Source organism: Amia ocellicauda, chromosome 3 (assembly GCF_036373705.1).
Source record: "Amia ocellicauda isolate fAmiCal2 chromosome 3, fAmiCal2.hap1, whole genome shotgun sequence".
Taxonomy (NCBI): domain Eukaryota; kingdom Metazoa; phylum Chordata; class Actinopteri; order Amiiformes; family Amiidae; genus Amia; species Amia ocellicauda.
This window is the reverse complement of record NC_089852.1, coordinates 54,309,325-54,333,976: the sequence shown is the minus strand read 5'-3', so window position 1 is coordinate 54,333,976 and position 24,652 is coordinate 54,309,325. Positions and strand designations below refer to the sequence as shown.

General features: G+C 41.8%; 1 protein-coding gene across 1 annotated transcript in view; it reads right to left on the bottom strand.

The window, feature by feature from the left end:
• Window positions 1-24,652, bottom strand: part of dnhd1 (dynein heavy chain domain 1) — a 109,247-nt gene that overhangs the window by 48,606 nt on the left and 35,989 nt on the right. Inside the window, exons 13-24 of the mRNA XM_066700193.1 lie at window positions 23,513-23,640; window positions 22,821-23,016; window positions 22,239-22,330; window positions 21,607-21,823; window positions 20,769-20,885; window positions 19,830-19,940; window positions 19,148-19,356; window positions 15,346-18,601; window positions 7,919-8,061; window positions 4,388-4,679; window positions 1,765-3,694; window positions 475-713 (exon numbers count right to left, since the gene is read on the bottom strand). Coding sequence (XP_066556290.1) covers window positions 475-713; window positions 1,765-3,694; window positions 4,388-4,679; window positions 7,919-8,061; window positions 15,346-18,601; window positions 19,148-19,356; window positions 19,830-19,940; window positions 20,769-20,885; window positions 21,607-21,823; window positions 22,239-22,330; window positions 22,821-23,016; window positions 23,513-23,640 — 6,930 coding nt within the window. The remainder of the gene's footprint in view (window positions 1-474; window positions 714-1,764; window positions 3,695-4,387; window positions 4,680-7,918; window positions 8,062-15,345; window positions 18,602-19,147; window positions 19,357-19,829; window positions 19,941-20,768; window positions 20,886-21,606; window positions 21,824-22,238; window positions 22,331-22,820; window positions 23,017-23,512; window positions 23,641-24,652) is intronic.

Below are 24,652 nucleotides of genomic sequence, written 5' to 3'. Positions count from 1 at the left end.
TTCCTTAAGTGGATATTAAAAAAGCTACAAGCTAGGTCAGATACAATTGTGAGGTACTGGAGATTATTCTTTCTAAACACCAAAGTCTGTGTTTTTGTAATATATATTTATTTTATAAGCATAAAGTACACAATTAAAGGGTGAGAAGATGACCTGTAAAACTTCACTACAATAAATTGAAATTAAAAAAAATCTGGCATTTGGAAGTCTAAACTTACATTTTGTGCACAACATTCTATATAAATTATCCAGTTGTAAAGACTGTACAATTAGATTGCTCTTCAAGTACAAGTACAAGTATAAGTACAAGTTCAGTCTTGTTTTGATCTGGGGAAAGTCAGAAACTGAAGACTGGTCAACCCAGCACTATTGCCAAACCAGAATGCTACTTAGGATGCATTTATTGATTTCAAAGAGACATGGGTGAATAATCTATATCAGCCCTCATCCAGAGTATGGCTAGTAAACACTGACCTTTTCCCTTCAGTTCAGGGGCAAGATTGATATCCTGTAGACATCTGGCAGCGACCTCGATCAGAGACTGTGTTGTCCAGGGCTCGTATACCTCCACACAGCTGCACAGCTTCAGCAGCCTGCCCAGGGCCTGCACTGAGGTTTGAACTTTGTTCTGATTTTCAGAGTGATCTTTGTGCTTTGGGCTCAAAGACAGCAGGAGGAAAACATGTAGGTTCTTCTGAACTTGTGTGTAATACCTACACACAGAAACACAACATAAGGAAAATATTGTAATTAAGCAATACAGCCCGGCAATGCGGGCTCTAACATTTGTTAAAGTTTGTTTTTTGCGATGGGAGTTATGGGTTCTGAGCTGAAGGCACTAATAAAAGTCAAGATCATCTATCAAACATTATTTCCCGCATCAAGATGATTTATGTGTTCATTTTTTAATTTAATACACTTTAATACACCTATATTTATATACCTTGATAAATAGATGTTTCGTCTAGTAACCTTCCGCTGAGAAAAATAGTTCCAAATGTAATTTGAATTAATATAAATTACATACACGTACAGAAAATTATTATTTTTATTTGGCTAAAATATATCCTTAGCCAGCAGTTTGACTGGGTGGTTTTGAGGCAGAGTGACTTTTGTATCCTATTGAAGTTAAAACTGTGGAACAATCGCGGAAAACCTGGTATATGCGCGTATTGATTTATTTCAATTTGTTCTATTTGTTGAATTGACATTTCAACATTCCAGCTCTGGAAGCTGATTGGCTGTTGGCAGACAATAATGTTCTAATTAATTATTTAATGCGTGTCAGTTTTATTTAGAAATCGATTGTTTAACATGATCATGTCCCTAGTTATTTAAGAAGGACATAAGAAGAAGAACTTAAGAAAGTTTACAAACGAGAGGAGGCCATTCGACCCATCGTGCTCATTTGATGTCATAAGAACATAAGACAGTTTACAAACGAGAGGAGGCCATTCATCTCCAAATTGTCAATCAACTCAACCAACAGCTATAAAAAGTTTTTGGAGTCTGGAAGTACCCAGCAGACTACAACTACCACAACACCAGCAGCATTCAGTCATTGTGCACTGCCCTCTGGGAACTAACAGTTAAAGCTCCCTGTGGCAGAGCTGGTATATGAGAGCTGCTGGGTCCATGCTGTTATCGAATGCAACACTCGGGGAGTCCACCATCTTGGCATTTGTGGCATTCATTTAGGAAAAAAACCTAAAAGTAGAATTCTGTGAAGAGAAAGATACAGGTCTATTGAAACTGAACCCTTACCTTTCTAGGACCTGTTCTTCTCTTAGTTTGTTCCTTGCATTCTTGGTCAGGGAGGTGATTTTCTGAGTCACATCACTCAGTTCACTCTGGGAGTAGAGACCCGGGAAGGTTCCTTCAGACATCACAACCAGAAGCTCATCGAGGGCTTGCTGGCTCACCCCCTCATGTACCAGGATAACAGTGCTTCTACCAAGGATTCCTGCATGATTACTGGCCTCCTTCAACATCTCTCTGACTTGTAGCTCATTGCAGGATATTACCTCAAACAGCTGGTTGCCAGTGAGGTGAACCGCTAGTCGAACTAAGGTCTTGCGTCCAGTGCCCTTGCTCATTCCTAACAGGGCAGCATGACCACCAGGTAAAAGCAGTACTCTCAGAATGTGCGCCAGCTGTCTGACTCCCTCTCTGAACACCACAAGATCAGATACAGGCCCAGAAAAACATTTTGGGTAAATAATTTCCTCTCTGTTTTGCTTCAGTAGGAAAGTAGAGAGCTGCTGTACAAGAAGCTCCATGTCCTTCACCTGGTACAGAGTGTTGCGTTTCATGTTGTACTGCTGAGCAGGAGACTGCAGGTGTGCACAGAAATCTGAGCAGAAGATGATATCCCTTAATGTTGCTTCAATACCCTGAAGCAAATAGGGGGGGATAAAATAACTTGTAAGCTTCTGCTCTGGCACTGGATTCGCAATGTTTGACTTGAAATAGACTCCCCACTTTGATCTTCTTCCTAGGTTCCCATCTGCTTTTCCAGAGGGCTTGCCCTGATTAGGGGGAGAAGGTTGCAAAAGCAAAGGGGGTGGCACATTTTCAGGAAAGAGAGATGTTGCAGGTAGAACTGCAACACTGTTAGGTCCTGCTGGAGATTTATCCAGCTGCAAAGGCTTTTCTTTAGAGTCATCATCCCTATCTCCCTCATTGCTCTTCTCAGAGGGAACTAAGGGAGGCTCTTTTAGCTCCACTTCACTGCTGATCTCCCAGGTGATGTTCTGGAGTTCTAGATGAGAAAATATGCTTTCTCTTTCAGACAATCCCCCCTGATATGCACTGCTGATATTCAGTGAGAACTCATCAGAGTCTTCAGATTGGACTTGGCAGAGCTCCGAAGTACATAAAACATCTTCTTCAGCTTGACCTTTTTTGTCTGGCAGAATAGGCTGACTGCTTTTTGGGTTCTCTGTGTTTTCCAAGGTCTCAGAAGGTGCATGGCTAGATTCCTGTTCTCCTTTATTAACCTGAGGGTCAGGTTCCTTGCTGCAGAAGCGCTTACGGGATACCTGGGCCAACAAAGACACCAGTTTCCTTCTGTCCTCATCTGTTGATAGGCGATCTCCAAAAGTATGGAAACATTCGTGCATCCAGAGATGGGCGATATTCATAAGAGCAGCTGAAAAGTCCTTTGTCGAAACAATGGAGACAGAACTGATGGTGGAATCAGTCTCAGGGCAGCTGCTACAATGAAGATTCTGTTGTGGAGTGTTGTGAGGGATGCACAAAAACATGCCCTGGAAAACCTTCTGGAGGTCATGCAAAGAGAACTGAAGGTAAGGATTTTCTGGATGAACTGGAAAATGCTTCTTAATGGCAGCATACACATCAACAGTGGCACCAACAATGCAGTTGGCTAATTCTGTGTACTGTGGCACAGTGTGGATGGGAAACTCCTTAAGCCAGTGCAGCACCTTAGGAGAGTGCATAGCCACCAGGTGCTCTTTGGTTAGGTTGGGCAAAGCCAACACAGTAAAGAGACGGTATAGACGAGGGGAGACACAGATCCTGCCTGATCCCCTAGGTGGGACACAGGTAGCTAAGTAACTGATGGCTGATGAATTGAAAAGCTTGAAGTGGTAGCCATTAGAAGTGAGGACACCTCCCTTGGACACACACTGCCGCAGGGTTTCTGCCACAGTTGAAGTCCTTGAACCCACATCTGGAAGTCAAAAAACAGTATAAAAATAAAAAAAAGTTTTATTTAATAAAATATAGTTATTTGCTATTTGATTTCAGGAGGATGAAATATAGGCTACTCTCTGGTTTAATCTTATATAACCTGGCTGTTTTATTTCCCATGTAAATTATGTTTAAACAGTTCACATTAAAAACTCAAATTAAGCTCAAAACTATCAATGGTGGCAGTCTGTTGCTGAATAGTAGGAGAACATTTTTAGATATCAGAATTTGTTAAAAAAAAAAAAGTGTGCTACAGGTTTGTGTTTGATGGATTTTAAAAAGGGTATTTCTCAATTTCATAATTGTGGCATTGTAGAACGCCGTCTAGTTCTGAACTTTGGAAGGTTTGTTCAGGTGACAATACTACAGGGCTTTTTTCTCAACAAGAACTATGTGACAAAGCTTGAATACCAACAAACAAATTAACTCTCATGGAATTAGTTAAAAATGGAAGTCATCTATATAATGTAATTATAAGGTGGATGTGGATGTTTTATTAAATTACATAATAGACTTTACAATAGGATTACCAATCAAATATACAACCAATAGCTACATCAATAAATATTACAAATTATTACTAATGAAGGTTTGTCACTTTCTTCTGTAATGTGTTTGAAGTTACACTTTGTTAAACCCCAGTCTGATCTGATTTTGTTTTGATGTAACTCACCACACAAAGTGTCATGGAGATCATCTATGAAGAGCAGAACACATGGCTGTTTCACCCCAAAGGGAGAAGAACTTGGTGCTGAGACCTTGGGCTTGTGGCTGCCTATTCTTTCCAACACACTGCGCAGGTCAGCTGCACTAAGGCAGGGGCTTGCGGGAATGCGCAGGTGTGGTCGATCTTGCCTGAGCAGGGTCTGGGTCAGGGTAGTTTTCCCAGCCCCAGTTTCTCCTACTAAAAGGACTGGCTGCCAGGAGTCCAGCAGCAAATCCAGCAGATAGGTGTATTTATCATACTGCAAATACAATATAGATGTCAAATTCTCATAGTGCAACAAATTCCTTGACTGTTTTTGCCTTCTTATCTAAGACAAGGACTGTGTATACAGCATGAGAATGTGGTAACAGCAGACTGAATTGCTAGTGATATTCTGGATTCTTAATCTCTGGTGTTATACAATTATCTTCACCACTTTACTGCATCACTTTACCGTCTCAGATCGCAAGCTGCTGCTACACTTAGATGTCAACAATTTAATTACATTGTCACACTAGTTAGAATAACTAAGGGCAGGATTAAGGGTCAGATTAAATCAAAACTTTGACCCACCCGCTAATAGAAAACTACAGAACTATACACAGTTGTGGCTTCATTTTTAGTAAGATGCCACTTTCTTCTAATTATAAATGTAACTGCAATGATGTACTGGTTTGTAGTTTTCTATTAGCAGGTGGGTTGTACTTATTGACTCTTACAGTAGATGGCATCGACTGATATTAAAGTTGTGTATTGTGTAGTGATGTACACATCACTGTTCAGTTTCAAGCAATGATAATAAAAATTGCAATAGGCGTTTATATCACCGTGTCCAGGACTCGGATTACATCAACACTTCGATATGCAATAGAAAATTACACAGTTGTAAACAGTTGCAGTTACTAGTTTCTTCCAATGATAAATGTAACCACTATATGAACAGTTTTGTAGCCGGTGCATCACAGTATGTATATCTGCATGGCTATACATAGTGGACGCTGAATAAAGATTTACATTGATCTGTTATTCACATATTACCGAACACATCAGCATTGATCCACCCGCTAATAGATAACACCTAATAATAATAAAAATGGCATAATAATAATATTAACACATTGGTTAGACTGTGGTTAAATTACTAACCTGTGGGAGGGTGGAGCAGGACAGCGGTGGAGTCCTTATCCTGCCCTTCAAAAGGCCAGCGTTCATCTCCTGAAGTGTGCCTTCACTAAAGATGTAATCATATACAGTCCCTTCTGGTGGCAGTTCAATTCTGTAACTGCTTTCAAGTAGTGCTTCCCTGGCAAAGGCATTAAACTGCAACCAGTATCTGCAATCGCAAAAGTAATTAGGACAGGATCTTAGTGTCTTCAGAAATAATACCTTTCATTTACAAAGATTTTCCACAGACTATAAAGCAAACAAGATAATTTAAGTTTCCCTCCTGCAATTCCCTCCTGAGATTTTAATAATTGATAGATTTGACACTGCCACAAAGAAAAATAAATAAACATAATGCATAATGGTACATTGGTAGACACCACCACATAACATTTGAGGCTTAATAATACAAGTAAATACTACATACTAAAGAGTGAAATTCACCCTGAAAACTCATCAGTTTATGAAGAATGAAAATAATCATTAGCTCTTGGCAGATTTCACAAAATCCATTAATTATTGCATTCTCACAGAAGAAAAAAATGAATTCGTTCAGTTTTAGTAGCAACTGGAAACTGTGGTCTAGGCATTTGAAAAATTAGTCTTGCACACAGAAACTCATTATCAACCTTGTTTCAACTCTGTTAAATTACCACCATCAAGTTATAACAGAGTTTTGCAATGAGCTGATACAGTGCCTCTCAAAAGTATCTACTCCCCTTGGACTTTTCTACATTTCAATGTGTTACAACATAAACTCAGAATGGATTTAATCAGGAGTTTTTGCCACTAATCAACACAGAAAATGTCCATAATGTCAGTGAAAAATATAATCTGCAAATTGTTCTAAATGAATTACAAATACAAAACAAAAATAATTTAATGCATCTTCAGAAGTCACGTAATTATTTGAATGGATTCAAGCTCTGTGCAAAGTGTTTCACATGATTTCAGGCTAAATACACCTATATCTGGGAGGTCCCACAGTTGGTTAATACAATTCCTAACAAAAACTACATCATGAAGATGAAGGAACATTAAAATCAAATCCAGAATAAGGTTCTTCAAAAGCACGAATTAGGGGTAAGATATAGAACATTTCCAAGGAATTTAATGTATTAAAAAAATGTATTAAAGTAGAAGGTCAACACACATGAAACATAGAAGGATTGTGACCGAGTTAATAGAAGAGAAAGATAAACAGAAAGAGAAAGAAAATGAAATAAATAATATGAGAAATGTAGGTAGAAAGTGTGATTTAGATTTAAACAGGAAAGCCTGGGAATATTCGAACATTATGGTGGGTGTGGATGCCACATCACCTCAGCCTTACAATCCAGGGGAAGGAAAACGTTACCCCGATTTAATTTATGTAGAGAAACGGAGACCGTTAAGATGGCTCCGATCGAGATGTCCAAAGTGGTTTCATGCGGGCAGTAAAAGCCGGGCTCGGTGCCAGACAGGGGAACTGGGGACTTGTAGTCAACATCACCCAGAAACCCGGTGAAACAGCCAAATATGGAGAGCGAAAATACACCGCGTTCTGTGAGCATTCAGGCCTCGACAAGGTGGATAGAGAACACGCTATATTTCTAAAACTACTTAAGGAAGGCCTGGGTGGCCGCCACCAAGAGATCCTCAGCATGGGGGTACCAGTAGGCAACACCTATCAAAGAATAATCCAGTGGGCTACCGAAGTAGATAATAAACAGAATCAGAGAAAGAAACCAGTCGCCACTGCAGCTGCCATCCCCGCAACCGGGAAATGCTTCAATTGCGGCCGACTGGGCCATACATCTAAAGAATGCAGATCCAGAAATAAATATACAAATGACACCAGATTAAAATGCTCATTTTGCAGCCGCCACACGGCTCCGCAGGATGGTGCCCCTAGTGGCGATACTGAAAACCTCCTTCAGATCATACGAGATCTGACAGCCAAATTAAATAAAAAATAGGTAGCAGTGGCCCCCTCGGTCAGCACAGGCGGTTACCCCAGACTTCACATTTCAGCTCGACAGGTGTGACATATTAGTGGACATGGGTGCTTCAGTATCGTTAACCGACCTACCACAACCCACCACTCATAAGAAACTCAAAATTTCAGGTGTAGGTGGAGCTACTTTAACTGCAAAACTCAGCACACCCCAATTATTAGAAATTGAAGGGCCTTTAATCCCAGTAACCTTCTGGGTTTGCCCTAACCCAGAAGGTACTATTCTTGGCATAGATATTCTCCATGAAGCAGGAGCAATAGTGGATTCTGGTAATAATAAAGTAATTTGGACTAATGCTCATAGTAATCAAAAGGCTTTTTCTAGCCATCTAGCCCACTGTGCCAGCATTGGGCTTTCGGAACCCAGCAGCAAACATGAACGGCCAGACACCCTCTTGGGCCACGTCTACGCCACTGTCCCTGAAGTCTGGGCCACAAGACTGCGGCCTAGCCAGGACACAGCCAATATCAGTGCGTGGCCCTGAACACAAAGCACACAGACAATATCCAATTAAACCAGAAGCACTCACTGCGGTTAGTCAAATAATTGATGAACTACAAGATCAAAGCAATCAACTACTAATTCTCCCATATGGCCTGTCGCCAAACCCGACAGCTCTTGGAGACTGACCATAGATTACACACATTTAAATAAAGTAACTCCACGCCTACACCCTATACAGTGAGGGAAAAAAGTATTTGATCCCCTGCTGATTTTGTATGTTTGCCCACTGACAAAGAAATGATCAGTCTATAATTTTAATGGTAGGTGTATTTTAACAGTGAGAGACAGAATAACAACAAAAAAATCCAGAAAAACGCATTTCAAAACAGTTATAAATTGATTTGCATGTTAATGAGGGAAATAAATATTTGATCCCCTATCAATCAGCAAGATTTCTGGCTCCCAGGTGTCTTTTATACAGGTAACGAGCTCTCTCTTAAAGGGAGTGCTCCTAATCTCAGCTCGTTACCTGTATAAAAGACACCTGTCCACAGAAGCAATCAATCAATCAGATTCCAAACTCTCCACCATGGCCAAGACCAAAGAGCTGTCCAAGGATGTCAGGGACAAGATTGTAGACCTACACAAGGGTGGAATGGGCTACAAGACCATCGCCAAGCAGTTTGGTGAGAAGGTCACAACAGTTGGTGCGATTATTCGCAAATGGAAGAAACACAAAATAACTGTTACTCTCCCTCGGTCTGGGGCTCCATGCAAGATCTCACCTCATGGAGTTTCAATGATCATGAGAACGGTGAGGAATCAGACCAGAACTACACGGGAGGATCTTGTTAATGATCTCAAGGCAGCTGTGACCATAGTCACCAAGGAAACAATTGGTAACACACTACGCCGTGAAGGACTGAAATCCTGCAGCACCTGCAAGGTCCCCCTGGTCAAGAAAGCACATGTACAGGCCCGTATGAAGTTTGACAATGAACATCTGAATGATTCAGAGGAGAACTGGGTGAAAGTGTTGTGGTCAGATGAGACCAAAATCGAGCTCTTTGGCATCAACTCAACTCGCCGTGTTTGGAGGAGGAGGAATGACCCCAAGAACACCATCCCCACCGTCAAACATGGAGGTGAAAACATTATGCTTTGGGGGTGTTTTTCTGCTAAGGGGACAGGACAACTGCACCGCATCAAAGGGACGATGGACGGGGCCATGTACCATCAAATCTTGGGTGAGAACCTCCTTCCCTCAGCCAGGGCATTGAAAATGGGTCGTGGATGGGTATTCCAGCATGACAATGACCCAAAACACACAGACAAAGCAACAAAGGAGTGGCTCAAGAAGAAGCACATTAAGGTCCTGGAGTGGCCTAGCCAGTCTCCAGACCTTAATCCCATCGAAAATATGTGGAGGGAGCTGAAGGTTCGAGTTGCCAAACGTCAGCCTCAAAACCTTAATGACTTGGAGAGGATCTGCAAAGAGGAGTGGGACAAAATGTGTGCAAACCTGGTGGCCAACTACAAGAAACGTCTGACCTCTGTGATTGCCAACAAGGGTTTTGCCACCAAGTACTAAGTCGAAGGGGTCAAATACTTATTTCCCTCATTAACATGCAAATCAATTTATAACTTTTTTGAAATGCATTTTTCTGGATTTTTTTTTGTTGTTATTCTGTCTCTCACTGTTAAAATACACCTACCATTATTATAAAAATTATAGACTGATCATTTCTTTGTCAGTGGGTGAAGACTCTGTATAGGATGTTGAAGAAAGTGTTTTGTGATAATTATATAATGTTTTATATTAATACTAGCATTAGAAGTAGTTTGTATACAGACTGAGCAGATTAGATTTAGCAGGACAAGTAAAGGGTCAACAAGGTTGGTTTGTTAGAAACTCCTGTCAGTAATGAAAGATTACACAGTGCTGAAATAGCCTACAGATGTCTGCTGAGAATTTGTTTATGACTTAATCGTTTCTCAAGATAGGCAGAAATTGTTTCTGTTAATGAGCGATTGACACTAGGTAAATGACGACCGTGGGATCGCATCTTCCTAGTGCACATCAAAGACGGACATCTGCTTTGGATCCATCACCTCTTCACGGGAGGACAGATCGTAAAACGGACCCGGACCTGTATCTTCTGATTGGATGAACGGCCATAAGATGTTACGTCATTTTTCCTATAAAGCTGTACTCATGTTTGTAAACATTAAGTCTCAGTGAAGGATTTATTCCTGACGTGGCGCTTCCGAGCCGGCTTGATTAAAGTTCTGTTTGCTTTATCTCCGCGACTTCTCCACTTATTTCCGAGACGGTTCTACAGTGGGCAAAATCAGCAGGGGATCAAATACTTTTTTCCCTCACTGTAGTTGCTAATCCAAGCACAATCCTCAACGATTTAAACCCTAAACACTCAATTTTTACTGTCCTTGATATTAACAAAGGATTTTGGAGCCTGCCTCTTGACACAGACTCCCAGAACAAATTCGCTTTTACAATAGGCGCCAAGCAATACACATGGACTCGACTCCCACAGGGTTTTCACGACAGCCCCATGTTATTTCACCAGGCAATGGCTGAAGCTCTCCCCCTGGTGGATCTCTCCATTGATGACCTCCTCAGACATTTAGGCACGCTAACGGCTGTTTTACAAGCATTAAGGGATTTAGGATTCAAAGCTAGCCCTAAGAAAGCTCAGATAGGACGGACACAAGTCCGCTGTTTAAGACACAAAATCTCACAAGGCAAACAGGAACATGCCGTGCCTGCATAATGTCAGGGCGGTCAGAAAGGTTATGAGCCTTCTGAATTACATTTATTCCACATTTCACGCAATCCACAGCACCAATCCAAGAGCTCATCAAAGGCAGCCCAGGCCCTCTGGACTCCGTCCTCTGGAAAGAACGCAGCCTCTCTGCCTGGTTCTCTGTCAGCTCAAGTCGCTGAATTAGTCGCTCTCACAGAAGCACTAAACATAGCAGAAGGCAGTACCTTAACATTTATACAGACAGTCGCTATGCCTTTGAGGTTGTGCATGATTATATGGCAACATGGGAGCGACAGGGATTCATTACCACAGCAGGCAAATCAATTAAAAACTTTCAATTTGTTAAAGATCTCGCCCAAGCCGCTTCTCTGGCACTAAAGGCAGCTATAATCAAAGTAAAGGAACACCAAACACCGAATCCAAAGGACCCCATTTGGGCAGGCAATCAGGCTGCAGATCAGGCTACAAAAGCTGCTGCTGCTCTGCCACCACCGTCCTCTGTCTCCACGGTAGTCCCCATAATCTTTTCCCTCGCAGATGTCTGTCAATTACAGACAGGAGGGGGTTGACCTGTCTCGCACTGCTGTTCTCGCCCCACAGTGCATCCGCCTCACGCTGCTTGAACAATATCATGGCACAGCTCACACTGGGCACAAACCCATATTAAAACACATGCGTATGCACTGGTGATTGCCTGGCATGGGCTGTGATGTGGCAAAATGGTGCCAACAATGTCCCACCTGCGCCCAGGTAAACCCAGGTAAACCAATTAAAATCTCGAAAACATCACCAGCCCAGACCCCAGGGACCCTGGGAACACATCCAAATTGTTTTCACATGACCATTGACCAACTGTAATGGAAAATCTTACTGTTTGGTAATTGTCAATCACTTTACTAAATGGGTTGAGGCTTTTCCCACCAGGGAATGCTCTGCAACCACTGCTGCCCGCATTCTCGCAGCCGAGGTGATTCCACGCTGGGGTTTCCCCCAACAGACGGACTCCGACCAGGGCACACATTTCACGGGTAAAATTATGAAACAGGCCTGTCAGCTCCTTGGTGTGAAACAGAGGTTTCACATCCCCTACCATCGTCAGAGCTCTGGCCTGGTGGAAAGAACAAAATCGCACTATAAAAGAAAGCTTAGCAAAGGCTCTGCTCATAACAGGTAAGGGCTGGAATGTGGCTCTCCCTGCTCATGACAGGCAGGGCAATGCATCTCTTGTCTGATCTCTGGGGACCCACTGACTCTAGTGCTCTGTTTAAAGATTATCTGAAAGAATATGTACAGCATCTCTGTACATGGCTACAGTCCATGCGCTCCCACACACAGGAGCTCCAAAACATGCACAATCTCGAACCACCTGAGCTCCAAAGTAATGGTCAAAATAATTCCTGCAAGACCAGGCTTCAGACCCAAATGGTCTGGCTCACACACAGTCCTCCTCACAACAGGGCTCGTCTGTTTGTATCAATGGACAGGAGGGGGGATCCAGATGGAAGCACTGGTCTCAAGTCAAAATTTTTGAAAAACTAAAAAATGATTCTGAAAATAAAAAATCTTCTGTCTCCCACAGGAAAGCTACCGTCGCAGACCTGAAGACCCCAGATTTAAACCATCATGAGATTCCTTCTTCTCCTCCTCACACTGCTGAGGGTTGGGGGGTGTTAGGGTGGTTAAAAGTGATAATGGGACATTGGGGATATGTGTTGTTTCAAGGGATTTTGACAATTTTTAATAATAATCTATCTTTTGCTGATATGCCTGAAATGTGTAATAATTCGTGCAACAAAGTCCCTCACTTCCCTGTCTACCTCCACTGTCTCTGCCTCCCAGTCTGTCCCCCTCAAGTCGAGAAGTCTGCATGAGGAGGGCATCGACTGCCTTTAACATTATACTAACAAAAAATATATATTCCCCTAGCAGGCACTTCACCATCAATACCAGTGGGATGCCATAGCACATCGTGGGTCATCAATGGAATGACAGCACTGAGTACAATATCACTCTGCCTCAGAGCATAAGGTGGTGTCCGTGTAAGGGATGAATGCACACATACAGCCTTCCGCACAAATTAGATTCAAATTAGATTCAGCTCTGCATAAATATTCAAATGTATTGAATATGTCTTGTGGCAGTGTGAGAGGCAAGGCCGGGGTCAGGGCGGATCTTTCAGTGGAGGAGACTACAAAATCTCTCCAAGACTCCAAAGCCCAGAAGCCAGCATATATAAAAGGAAACAGGAAACAGACCAGTGTGTGCATTCTTGGCTGGGGTAGCAAGGTGGAGAGCAGAGAGCAGAGAGCAGGAGAAAAAAGGGCCTGTTTGTATGTGGGGTCTGGTCTTGAAACATACAGTAGGGAGGCAGGCATAGGGTACAAAACAGGATTGCTGTTGGTTTATTGCTTCCCACAATGGCAGGCACAGTGTTGAAACTAACAAAACAAAACCTAGCTCTGTTGGAGCACTAACTAAACATAAATGGTCCCTAACTACAAACAAAACACTAATTATAATAGAAAATGCCTGGGTCGGCAGAACTGGGCAGACAGAACTATAACGAGTAAGGCAGGTTCGTCATCAAAGTTCGTTACCAGCAGGAGGTTGTCAGACAGTCTGGGGCTCAAGTGGGAGAATGGTCCAGGTACAGAAAAAGGGTCTCAAGCCAGTGAATCAGTCAGCTTCACCCTTCTTTCTCCTGCTCTCGCGCTCCTGTGCACCTTGCTACCCCCAGCCAAGAATGCATACACTGGTCTGTTTCCTGCTTCCTTTTAGAGAAGAAGTGGTGGGCAGTGCTATGGCCATCAGGAGCCCTGCTGGCTTCTAGGCTTTGGAGTCTTGGAGGAGAGGTTTTGTAGTCTCCACTGAAAGATGCGCCCTGACCCCGGCCTTGCCTTTCACACATATTTATTTATTTATTTATTTATTTATTTATTTATATTTATTTATTTATTTGAATGGAATATGTAAAATGTTGTTGTATAGTTTGGTCTGTCTGTTTCTCTCCAGCTGCACACACACTTTTCTCTTTGTCTGGTTCCACGTGCAAAACACTTTGAACCACTCTCTCCCCCTCAGCATTTGGCAAATCCCAGAATGCTTTGCGGAGGAAACGGTGACATCACCCCTGGTGCTTGGTAACCCTACACTCCAAAAGAGGAATAGGAAGTAGAGGAGTGAGAGCTGAGCCAATCCACATGCACATCAGGGACACTGCCCTCTGCTGATTGGACATTATTCACCTTTTGTTTACAACTGTATAAAATGCAAAACCCGGATGAGAACTGTAAGAAAGTAGTTTGAACACGAGTCTGCCTCACGTTTGCTCTGTTATTTTTCCGGGCCGGCCTGAATAAAGATTCCATTTGCAACACAACTCCTGTGCTGCCATTTTTGTCAATTTGTCAATGGCACAGGCAATCAGGAAATCCAAAGGTCATTAATCAAAGGGACTAGCTATGGTCAGGAACACAATGAATCAGTACAGGAGATAATGTTCAGTGATGTTGCTACAGGCAAAACAAGACTTTGCAATAGTTAGTGGAGCAAAGGGATATATATATAAGGATCAAGGGAAGGCAGTTGTTGGAAGGGCTGTGCCAATAAAAGATGGGGAAAGATGGAACATGAAGAATTCAGGAGATCTCTGGAGACGAACTGGTGAAGAGGGATGTGTGGACCTCACAATACCAATGTTTATGCTCCTAAATAAAATGTTTAAGGAGGTTCTAGATACAAGTAATTTCCTTAGAACATGTAAGAACTAATTAAATAAGAGTCTTAATCTTACTTGGGATGCAGGTGTCCTCCAAATCCCCAGATATATGACACTGTGAAGATGTGTTTGGCCTGAAGCTGGTGTTGCAAAGATAGACTGCTGGAGTCATCTATTCTGGAAACTTGGGAAGGGCTTGTGACTTAAAATAAAAATTATTCCCATTAGTCTACATTCACTTAATATTAATCACAATGTGAATTCAGCTCAATTCAATGTGAATAAGGAACTGTAGACATGGGGGTTTGAGGGTGTTATTCTCATTGTTCAGTCTTCTCAAATGTTTGGATGTTGTAGCCCAGGCTCAGTACAGGGATAAGGTCACTGTTCGTTTGGTTGACTTAATATTGTTCCTAAATGTCCTGTCTTGTATTGTTTTGTTTTCTACGTGGATAGGCTGGGGTATTATTTTTGGAATGTTACATTAAAAAAAGCTGACACAATGGTTAAGTTGACTTTAATAAACTAAATGAAAAATAACCAACGCAGACAAAACTAAACATTTCTCCCAATAACAGACTTTGCTACTTTTGAAAATCTACATACATTTATGTGCTTGTCAAAAGGCATTACAGATTTATAATAATAAGCTGAATAAATATATCCAGTATATTATCTCAGTATTTTATGACAGAAATGACAGTAATTCAAATCAATCATAAATTATCATGTTTCATACATTTGTTTATTAGTATATGTAACCTATAATTCCTTTTAATATCCTCAGCTGTCTGTATCTTTATTAATTATTAATACCTCTTTTGTCACGATGTCTGAGCCCAGTTCCAAGTGTCTTGCCTTTCCCAGTGGGACACTGCTGCAGGAATGCATGCAGGATCCTGATGAATGACATCACTTCCTGTACTCCATGTGCCACTGTCTTGTCACCTCTGGGGAAGCTGAGCTCAAGCAGCACTGGAGAGAGTCCCTTGTGTCTCAAGAAGGTTAATGTACTTGAGAACAGGTCCTCTGCCAGCCTGCTCCACAGTCTAAAAGTGGCTTGATTTAGATTTTGCTCCTGGTACAGAGCCTCCAGTTCTGTCTTCCATATGGCCTTCCACACATCTTTCTCAGAGTGATACACCAGTCCGCACCGTGTTACTGCTGACGGGGAGGCACTGTCCAGCTCAGTAACTTCCAAAACCAACCGCAGCTCCTCTTGAGAAGGCCTAACTTTCTCACCATTGGGGAGGCAAATAAATGGATCTTCAGGGTCAAATAAAGTGCAGAGAGAATCCAGCCATCCCTCTGACAGGGGCTCTCCATCCAGCACCACCCATTTCTGTTTAGGGGTTTGGCCATTTTGATTCAAATCTTTTGAAGAGGAATTGTGTCTCTCAGAGTCCCGCACTATCTTTGTAAATGCCCCATCCCTCCAGGATCCTTGCTGCTTGTGGTGGTTACAAGTTCCCCAAAACTCCTCTCCTGAAAGGCTGTTGGGAAATACCACCACTGTATTGACTGAAGTCCATGTAGACCTAACAGCTGCAGAAGATTCTGCTGTAATATTTGCACCTTCATTGTAGTCAGTCTCCTCCACTCTGGTTGCCAGTTTTCTTAAGGCTCCTGCCAGTGCTCTATAGGAGGCTGTCTTTCCACTTCCAGCTTGTCCCACCAGGATGACTGCTCTGGACAGTTTTAGTGCTTGGTAGAGGGTGAGAACATTATTAATGGTCCGTGGGTCTGACTGCAAACCTGTCTCCTGAAGCTCTTGGGTTACTGCCGAAGACAGGGCTGCTATCTCTTCATTTTCCATCCCCTCCAGCAGAGATGCCGAAAAAGTTTCCTTGAGAAGACCATGAAAGTGAAAAGCCTTCCTGTTTTCGAAAGTAGATGAACACAATACCTCTGAAATGGCCTTAAGAACAGCTTGTTCTTCAGCCAGTGCCTGAAGAAGTGCAGTGGATTTGGAGGATCTACTGATGCTTGAAGACCACAACATTTTGGGGCCTCCCTTCTGTTCTTCAGATTTCATTATCTTCTCAGTTTGGGGGGTTTGTTCTGTGATTTCATTGATATATGTTTTTGTCTTTTTAATCCCCTTTAGATTATGTTTAAAAAAGTGGATCCCAGCTGCAGTTATGATTTTTTTAAGAGTCACAAGCCAGTTAGTACAGTTTGTTACAGACTGGGGAAGACAAAGTGAGTTCTGGGCCAGAGTGAAGAGTGAGACCAGGCGTTTGGCCAATGATTCTGCCTCAGAGAACCCAAGGGAAGCCAATAAAACCTCAGCAATGATTTTGTAGTCTGGTTGAATAAGGGATATTGGCCTGCTTGCAACACGGAGATTCTCTGGCATTTCTGAAGCAGATCCACTCACAATGAGTATACAACTATAGTTACATTTAGCTGGAATAGTTATTCCGGCAAATGATATTAGCCCAAGAGACTGAGGTTCATAAGGCCTAGCCTGAGAGATCTGAACTGAAGTCACACTACCTCTTCCAGGTGTATTGTGACCATTCTCCCTGATATAAGATGAAGGAGAGGTTAAACAATCCCTCTGCAACAGTGAATTACATGAGAATAGTCCTTCACTAGGACAGTGCTGGTATTCTCCCTGGTGTTGCGTTTTTTTTTGCAATGCGGTAAGGGAATTCTGGATGTCAGAGATGTGCTGCCCCAATAAGGAGAGTGTTTCTTGGGTCATCATATTGACAGAGTCAAGTACAAGCCAAGCTCCAGTTTGTAGGGCGCCACTAAGCATCTGGAGAATAATACTGGGGCTCATCGCTTGGGCGCAGTGTAACATAATCACTTGCTGACCAAGGGCTTTGCCAAGGTGCACAACAGTTTTGCTCTTCCCTGACATACTGGGGCCAATCAGCAAGCCACACCTACTGCTTGTTAATGAGAGAAGTAATCCTAAAACCGCTCTATCAGAGGAGGGGGTGTTCACAATCATCCAGTCATCAGGTCCCACATACTCATAACCATAAGGTATGTGGGAACCTAGGACATCAATGTAACACAAGTGTGCTTTAAAAGTGGAAACTGTTGGATCTGAGACCTGTTGCACTGTTTTGGGGTCTGCGTTGAAACAGTACTTCAGCAGTTTCTGCCACTCAAAGGATGACTCCATGTCATTTTTATCTTCCAAAAACCTTGACATGATGTCACAGTGCTTTTGAACAACTAAAACCAAAGCCCTGAAGGCTGAAATGATCCGCAGTGAGTCTGGATTTTTACCAAAGCCTGCAGAATATTTCTGGATGATCTGGATTAGGTCTTGCAGTTTGGAAGTGTAATGGACCTTGAGTCTGATCCTCTTATTAAGAGCCTGGTTCAAGAAGAACTCCCGGATTTCCTTGCACCAGAGTACCTCCTCTGCCACTAGAATGCACTGCAAGGGAAACTGCGAAGCCACTGCCCACAGAAGCTCCGTGAACTGTTCTGAATCTCTTGATAGTTTATTTTGGCTCCCAATTTCTGACTCCTTCTCTGGCTCTGGGGCCATCCTGGTGGTTGCACATTCCCACATGAGGTGGAACACAGCCTCGTGCAGGCGGTCTTCCAAATCACATAACCATGCTAGAGGGTCATGGTTAGATGCCAGAGGGGAGGAAAAGGGCAACTTCTCATCCAGACTCCCACATACCCCTGTCACACACAGCTGCACATCAAATAAGTCCAGACTAGCCATGGTGTGGTGCTGCTGATCATGAGTCTCCAGGTCCAACTCTTGAACACTTGGAAAGCACTTCCGGACCAGGGGCAGAAGAGCAGAGGGGCTAGGGTGAAGGGATAAAAGGTTTATCACCTCTCCATCACTTAGGAAATTCAGCCGCGGAAATTCACTTCTGGGCGAATGCAGGAGATAAAGAAGTTGGTCAGAAATTGTGTCCATTGTGGCCAAGCCTTCTATGAAGATGGCATGCAAATTCTGCCCCTGAAACCATCCCTGTGCATTAGTGCACTGTCTCAGTCTTACTATGTTCAGAACTCTGGGGCTACTCGAAATAGCCTGGATCATCTCCCGGTAAGTTTCATCAATGGGTTTGAATCTGCAAAGCTAGATGTAAATGATAATAAATATGAATTATTCAAATGAAAGGGAGTTTTACAGCAGACTTAAAAGCTACCAATTGTAAAATATATGGCTATTACCTATACAGCAAATTAAACAATTGCATTAAATCAGTCATTTTATATTCTATAGTTAGTCATTCTATGGTCAACAACACACACAGTATTTTCAGACAATAACAGTACACAATGTCTAGGAGGGTTCACATATATGACAAATGCTAGAGACAGCTGCTATAGGTAGCTGCTCATATATATATATATATATATATATATATATATATATATATATATATATATATATACTCAGCAAAAAAAGAAACGTCCCTTTCTCATGACACTGTATTTTAAAGATAATTTTGTAAAAATTCAAATAACTTTACAGATCTTTATTGTAAAGGGTTTAAACAATGTTTTCCATCCTTGTTCAATGAACCATAAACAATTAATGAACATGCACCTGTGGAACGGTCGTTAAGACACTAACAGCTTACAGATGGTAGGCAATTATGGTCACAGTTATAAAAAATGCCCAGGGTCCCTGCTCATCTTCGTGAACGTGCCTTAGGCATGCTGCAAGGAGGCATGAGGACTGCAGATTGTAAATGTCTTTGCAATGTGCATACTGTGAGGCGCCTAAGACAGCGCTACAGGGAGACAGGAAGGACAGCTGATCATCCTTGTGGTGGCAGACCATGTGTATCAACACCTGCACAGGATCGGTACATCCAAATAACACACCTGCGGGACAGGTACAGGATGGCAACAACAACTGCCCGAGTTATACCAGGAACGCACAATCCCTCCATCAGTGCTCAGACTGTCCGCAATAGGCTGAGAGAGGCTGGACTGAGGGCCTGTAGGCCTGTTGTAAGGCAGGTCCTTACCAGACATCACTGGCAACAATCTGCGCCTATGGGCACAAACCCACCTTTGCTGGACGTGATTTCCTGCAAGACAGGAATGTCAGTGTTCTGCCATAGCCAGCGAAAAGCCCAGATCTCAATCCCATTGAGCACGTCTGGGACCTGTTGGATCAGTGAGGGCTAGGGCCATTCCCCCCAGAAATGTCCGGGAACTTACAAGTGCCTTGGTGGAAGAGTGGGATAACATCTCACAGCAAGAACTGGCAAATCTGGTGCAGTCCATGACGTTTCTATTTTGGCTGAGTTTATACGTTTATTGAAAACAGAATGTAAATATATCCATTCAACAAATTGTACTCACTAGCTCTGGCTTCTGAATGCTGACTTCAGTTTCATAAAACATTTTGCTTAATAAAACCCATTTCTGCTGGTATCTCTCCCATAGACCCAGTAGCTGCTCTGCATGCAGATCAAAAGAACAGAAACCCAGTTATTCAAACCAGCTTAAACAACCACATCAATACATCTGCATTACAAAAACCAAGGCACATTAAAAATACAAATATCCCAATTCTTGTTTGACAGTGATTACATAATTGCTTGTGTACAGTATTATCTGGTTAATTAAATGTGAGATGTCTATTGTTCATTATTACAATTAGTCACTGGGCAAGGTTCATAACCACTGTTATAACCACTGTTATGAACAAGCACCTTTACAACACCTTATAAGAAGCAAGAGGAAGCAAGCCTCTTTGTGTGAATTCCATAACAATAAATAAAATCTGAGTCTGAAAGAGTCTGCAGAATATATATTAAATTATAAAGTATAAAAACAGTACTAGGTGGTACACTAGGGTTCCTACACACCTCTATGGATCCTACATGTCCCCTTTTATTGGGTGAGAAATACCCCACAATCAGCAGCACACCAATTAAAAGCCAGCTTCCGAATTGCCAGCTGATTCTGGAACATTCTGCAGCACAGAATAGCTTTACCTTGTCACACCATCTTACAGTAGATTCCCTACTTCAAAGTTGTCAATAGTAGTCCAAAAAAAAAGAGGCCACAGTCAAAGGCCATGGAAACACTGCCATTTCATACAATTGGTGTAAAGATAAAATAGCAATTGAACTCTCATAACTATACTATTTCTGTAACTGAAAAAAACACCTATACAGTCAGTTGGAATCTCTGTGTACTTCCCTGAAGAAGACTTTATTCAGACTAGAGAAGACTGGATGTTGTTACTATGCAATGCCTGTAGTGTTTCTACTCTTTCTTACCTAACTCTTGTAGTAACTGTATCCAGCTCTCAACCTCCTGCCTAAAGTCAAGCAACATCATCATGTTGGAAAGTATCATCATACTGTCCTCTGTGAGGGCCAGAAGATTCTCCAAACCTACAGATGGAAAAATGAGAGGCTGCAGCAGGATAGACTACAACTACAGATGAAATGACCAAACAAGCTTAAAAGGAGCCAACATGCATCTTATATGTTAAGTGTTCATACTAACTTTAATTCAAAAGTTAATCAAAACAGTATGTTCATTTTGTCCATAGATGTAAATGTCACTCACCCAAGGAGGAAAATGTGCCTAGTTGCTGTTCCTACTGAACTCAATTACCATTTAAACTCTTCCTTAAACTACTGATATAAGGTTAATCAGACCATTTTAATGGAGTGCATTTAAACAGTTTGTTGTTGGAAGGCACCTGATTTTTTATTATAAATAGCTTTAAAAACTCAATATTTGAGGAGATGAAAAACAACTGAATTTTAAAAAGTTAGCAGGCATGGACATAGAGTATAAATAGTTCATGTGAACCAGTCAGAAAAAGTAAAATCCATTGATGTTTCCATTTATTTGTTTTGATCAGTTAGAGTTAGAAGTTAGAACCTGAATGTGATGTTTAGGTAAATCAACATTACATGGGTGTTGTGAAAGCTGATCATAGAGGAGCTTTTCTATCAATGAAATAATTCAGTAAATCCAGCTGTGACCTGGCTTAATTAGTTACAATCTCAGATGGAACAATAAAAAGACCATGCATGGTGGAATGCTGGAAAGTGTGATAAATTGATCAAAACAGAGTCTTGAAGAGGGGTTTTCCCTACCCACCTATGATAATGAAGGTGCCGCTGTCTTGAGAGTGTTGTTTCCTCTTCAGATCATGCAGACGACCACTGGGGGGCCTCTTCGAGTGATCAGGGGGCAGATCTTCTTGCCACACAGTCAAGATGAAATTAGCCAATCGGAAATGCTCCTGGTCCCACCTACTCTGCAGCTTCCTGAAAGTCTGCTCCATGTCTGCCTCAGCTCTTGCATTATGCCAGATCTAATATGAAAAAGAGACAGATGTGAAAGTCTGAGGAACCACTTCTTGTATAAAATAATGATATTTTGATCACCAAGTCACTTTTTATTTAAGGTATTTTTTAAGCATTTATTTTCCACTTTTCCACCCCAATTTGGTTTGCCAATTAGTTGCCAACTCATTCCACTGGTATGATTTCAAGTTTATTCAGGAGGGATGAGACAAAGCAAGCAGTCAATCCACTCACAATGTGTTCAGAGAAGAATGCTCGGGTAACGTCTAACCTTGCTCAATCATCTTGTACAAATAGCTGTGTGTGTTACCCAGAAAAGTCTGTCAACAGTTACCTTGAGTCAAAGGATGTCAAACACTATTTCTGAAGAATTATTTATTTCAGTTATTTTCCTGGACATTCTAATCAAGTCCTTCTGGCTACCTTAGTGATGCTGTTCTGGTGCTCCAGCAGTTTGTTGTACAACAGGTCAGACACTGAAAGATGCTTCTGTGGCTCATACAACAATCCCAAATCTGTCAAGTAACAAACATCAGACTCATCAGCTTGCCAACTGAAATTTCACATTGAGCACATTCAAAATTAAGCTTTAGGGCAGGATTAGGGCAGAAGGCACAGATGGTCCTGCAAGAGGCAGCAAGGGCTCATGAAGTTTGATTAAATCCCAGCCGTGGACTCGGTATTGTGATATAAATGGCTTTATTCTTGCAATGTGATTTTGTATTCACATCATCTGAAACTGACAGTGATCAGTAGAAAATACATAATTTTAATATCACTCGATGCCATTTTCATTTGCTTAGCTAAGAGGAAATAAAAGTACAAAGTTTGCTCGGTGTCACAAGGGGCAGTACTTATCCTGAGAGTAGAACCCTGACAGTATGAAAGACCAGACAAGAGCAGGCTTTAGGAGCAGGCCTTTTCAGAATTATAGCCCACATTTAAAACAAAATAAAGCAAAAAAAACACGAATATCCAAACTGTATGTGATTTAAATATTTTGACCTTTGAATAGGTTCCTCCAGTGCTTGTGCTTGAGCGCCGGGCTACTGAGCTTGGCCAGCAGAGGTAGCTGTTGGCTGAAGTTTTCAATGAGCTGGGTCTCTCTGTGGACTACGTCCTGGGCTGGGATGGCTCTACCTAGTAAAGATGCCTTTTCGAGCCATTCTGCAACTTTTTCCTGGGCGTGTCGCACTTCAAACTGCAGGGGAGTAAGACAGCTCAGAGCAGTGCTACACAATCACCCTCTTAAGTGTTATCCCAGGAATAAAAAATACTATATTGAATTATAGCTTCTCAAAGAACACTACAGTATGTTAACGCAGTGCATTGCAATGAACATACAAGAGCTGTTTTGCTTTTAGTTTAACTTACTGTTACACGTAAAAACAGCACTTGTAAACACTTCAGTAAATTACAGATGTCTACTAAAAGTATGTTAGCCAACATGTTTTAAAACTTAATCTAGAGCTTCATCAGTTTAATTTATGTTAAAACTTACTAAGATTGTACTTCAAAAACAGTGTGTACATTTTAAAATTTAAAACCAGTTTCTGAAATTCTATGGCATAGCAAAACATCCTGGGATAAAAACTATGTTAATCAAGTGAATTTTTTGAAACCTTAACTGAAGGTTTTTGCTCATATAGTCCACAATATATACATAAGGAACCAGAATAGAAAAGATGCATGTGTACCTTACTGAAGGGGAGCTTTTGCCACTCATTGATCTGGTCTGTGGACTGGTTGAGAAGTTCCCACAGACCCTTTATGGCCTCTAACTTCTGTTCAGCAGATGTGATAAAGGAGAGGTCTAATGGGCTGCCTAACAGGAGAAAAATACTAATAAAATTCCAGCAAGCGTGACTGCCAAACATCATGAGCTATGTGTGAGTCATGAGTCAATTTGTAGAACAAAACAAATGTGAATTGTAAGACTTACAACAATAAAAAAAAAGAAACTTATGACTGTGTTTTGGTACCTTTCTAAAGAGATTTATCATTTGATACATGTTGTAACAACAGGACTGCAAAGGGTTGTGAACCCAAGTGTGTTACTAAAGATTCAGGTCAAAACAGGCATGAGGTCAAGAACCGGCAAACTGGGCAATAGAGACTGAGCTAGAATCGTGGTCGGGGAAAACAGGCTATAAGTCAGACGATCAGGCAAACAGAGTACAAAGGGAGATCCAAGAGACGGTAATCAAAGAACAAGCAAGGTCAGGAACAGGAGAACTCAGAACTAAGAATACTAATGCTCAGTAGTATAGCTCAGGAGGCTTTACAAGACTTTGCAAGGAGCTGTAGAAACAAGGGAGTTTAAATACTGAGCTAATGAGCCCAAGTAGCTGGGAACAGGTGTGCTAATTGGTAACTTAATGGAGAGCACTTGACCTGAAGTAACCCCGAGCAGGGGAACAGAAAGCGAAGGAAGGGTAGAAGGTGAGAAATATTGACCTCTGGTGGACAGACTAGTAACAAGGTCAGGACGTGGACATGACACATGTATTACAAACCTTCAAAACCCAATGCAATGCTATGTTTGCCCCTTTTTTCCATTGGGGCAGGGTGGTAAACTGGTACCACCCCATGTTACTAGTGCCTAGGTTCCAAACAACATATTTTCTTCTACAAAGTTTCTTATGTACAGAAGGTAGGTGTGTAATTACATTTTCCATCAAATAAAACACTCAGATATTTTGGGAAGTGCTTTCATGGATGGAGGTAAAATAATGAGAGCCAGAACATTGGCATAAGCATGAACATTAATTTATGATACCAAAAATTAATGTTAACAGTTTTTGGAAATATCAATTTGCGGAAATTAAACCAGCTAG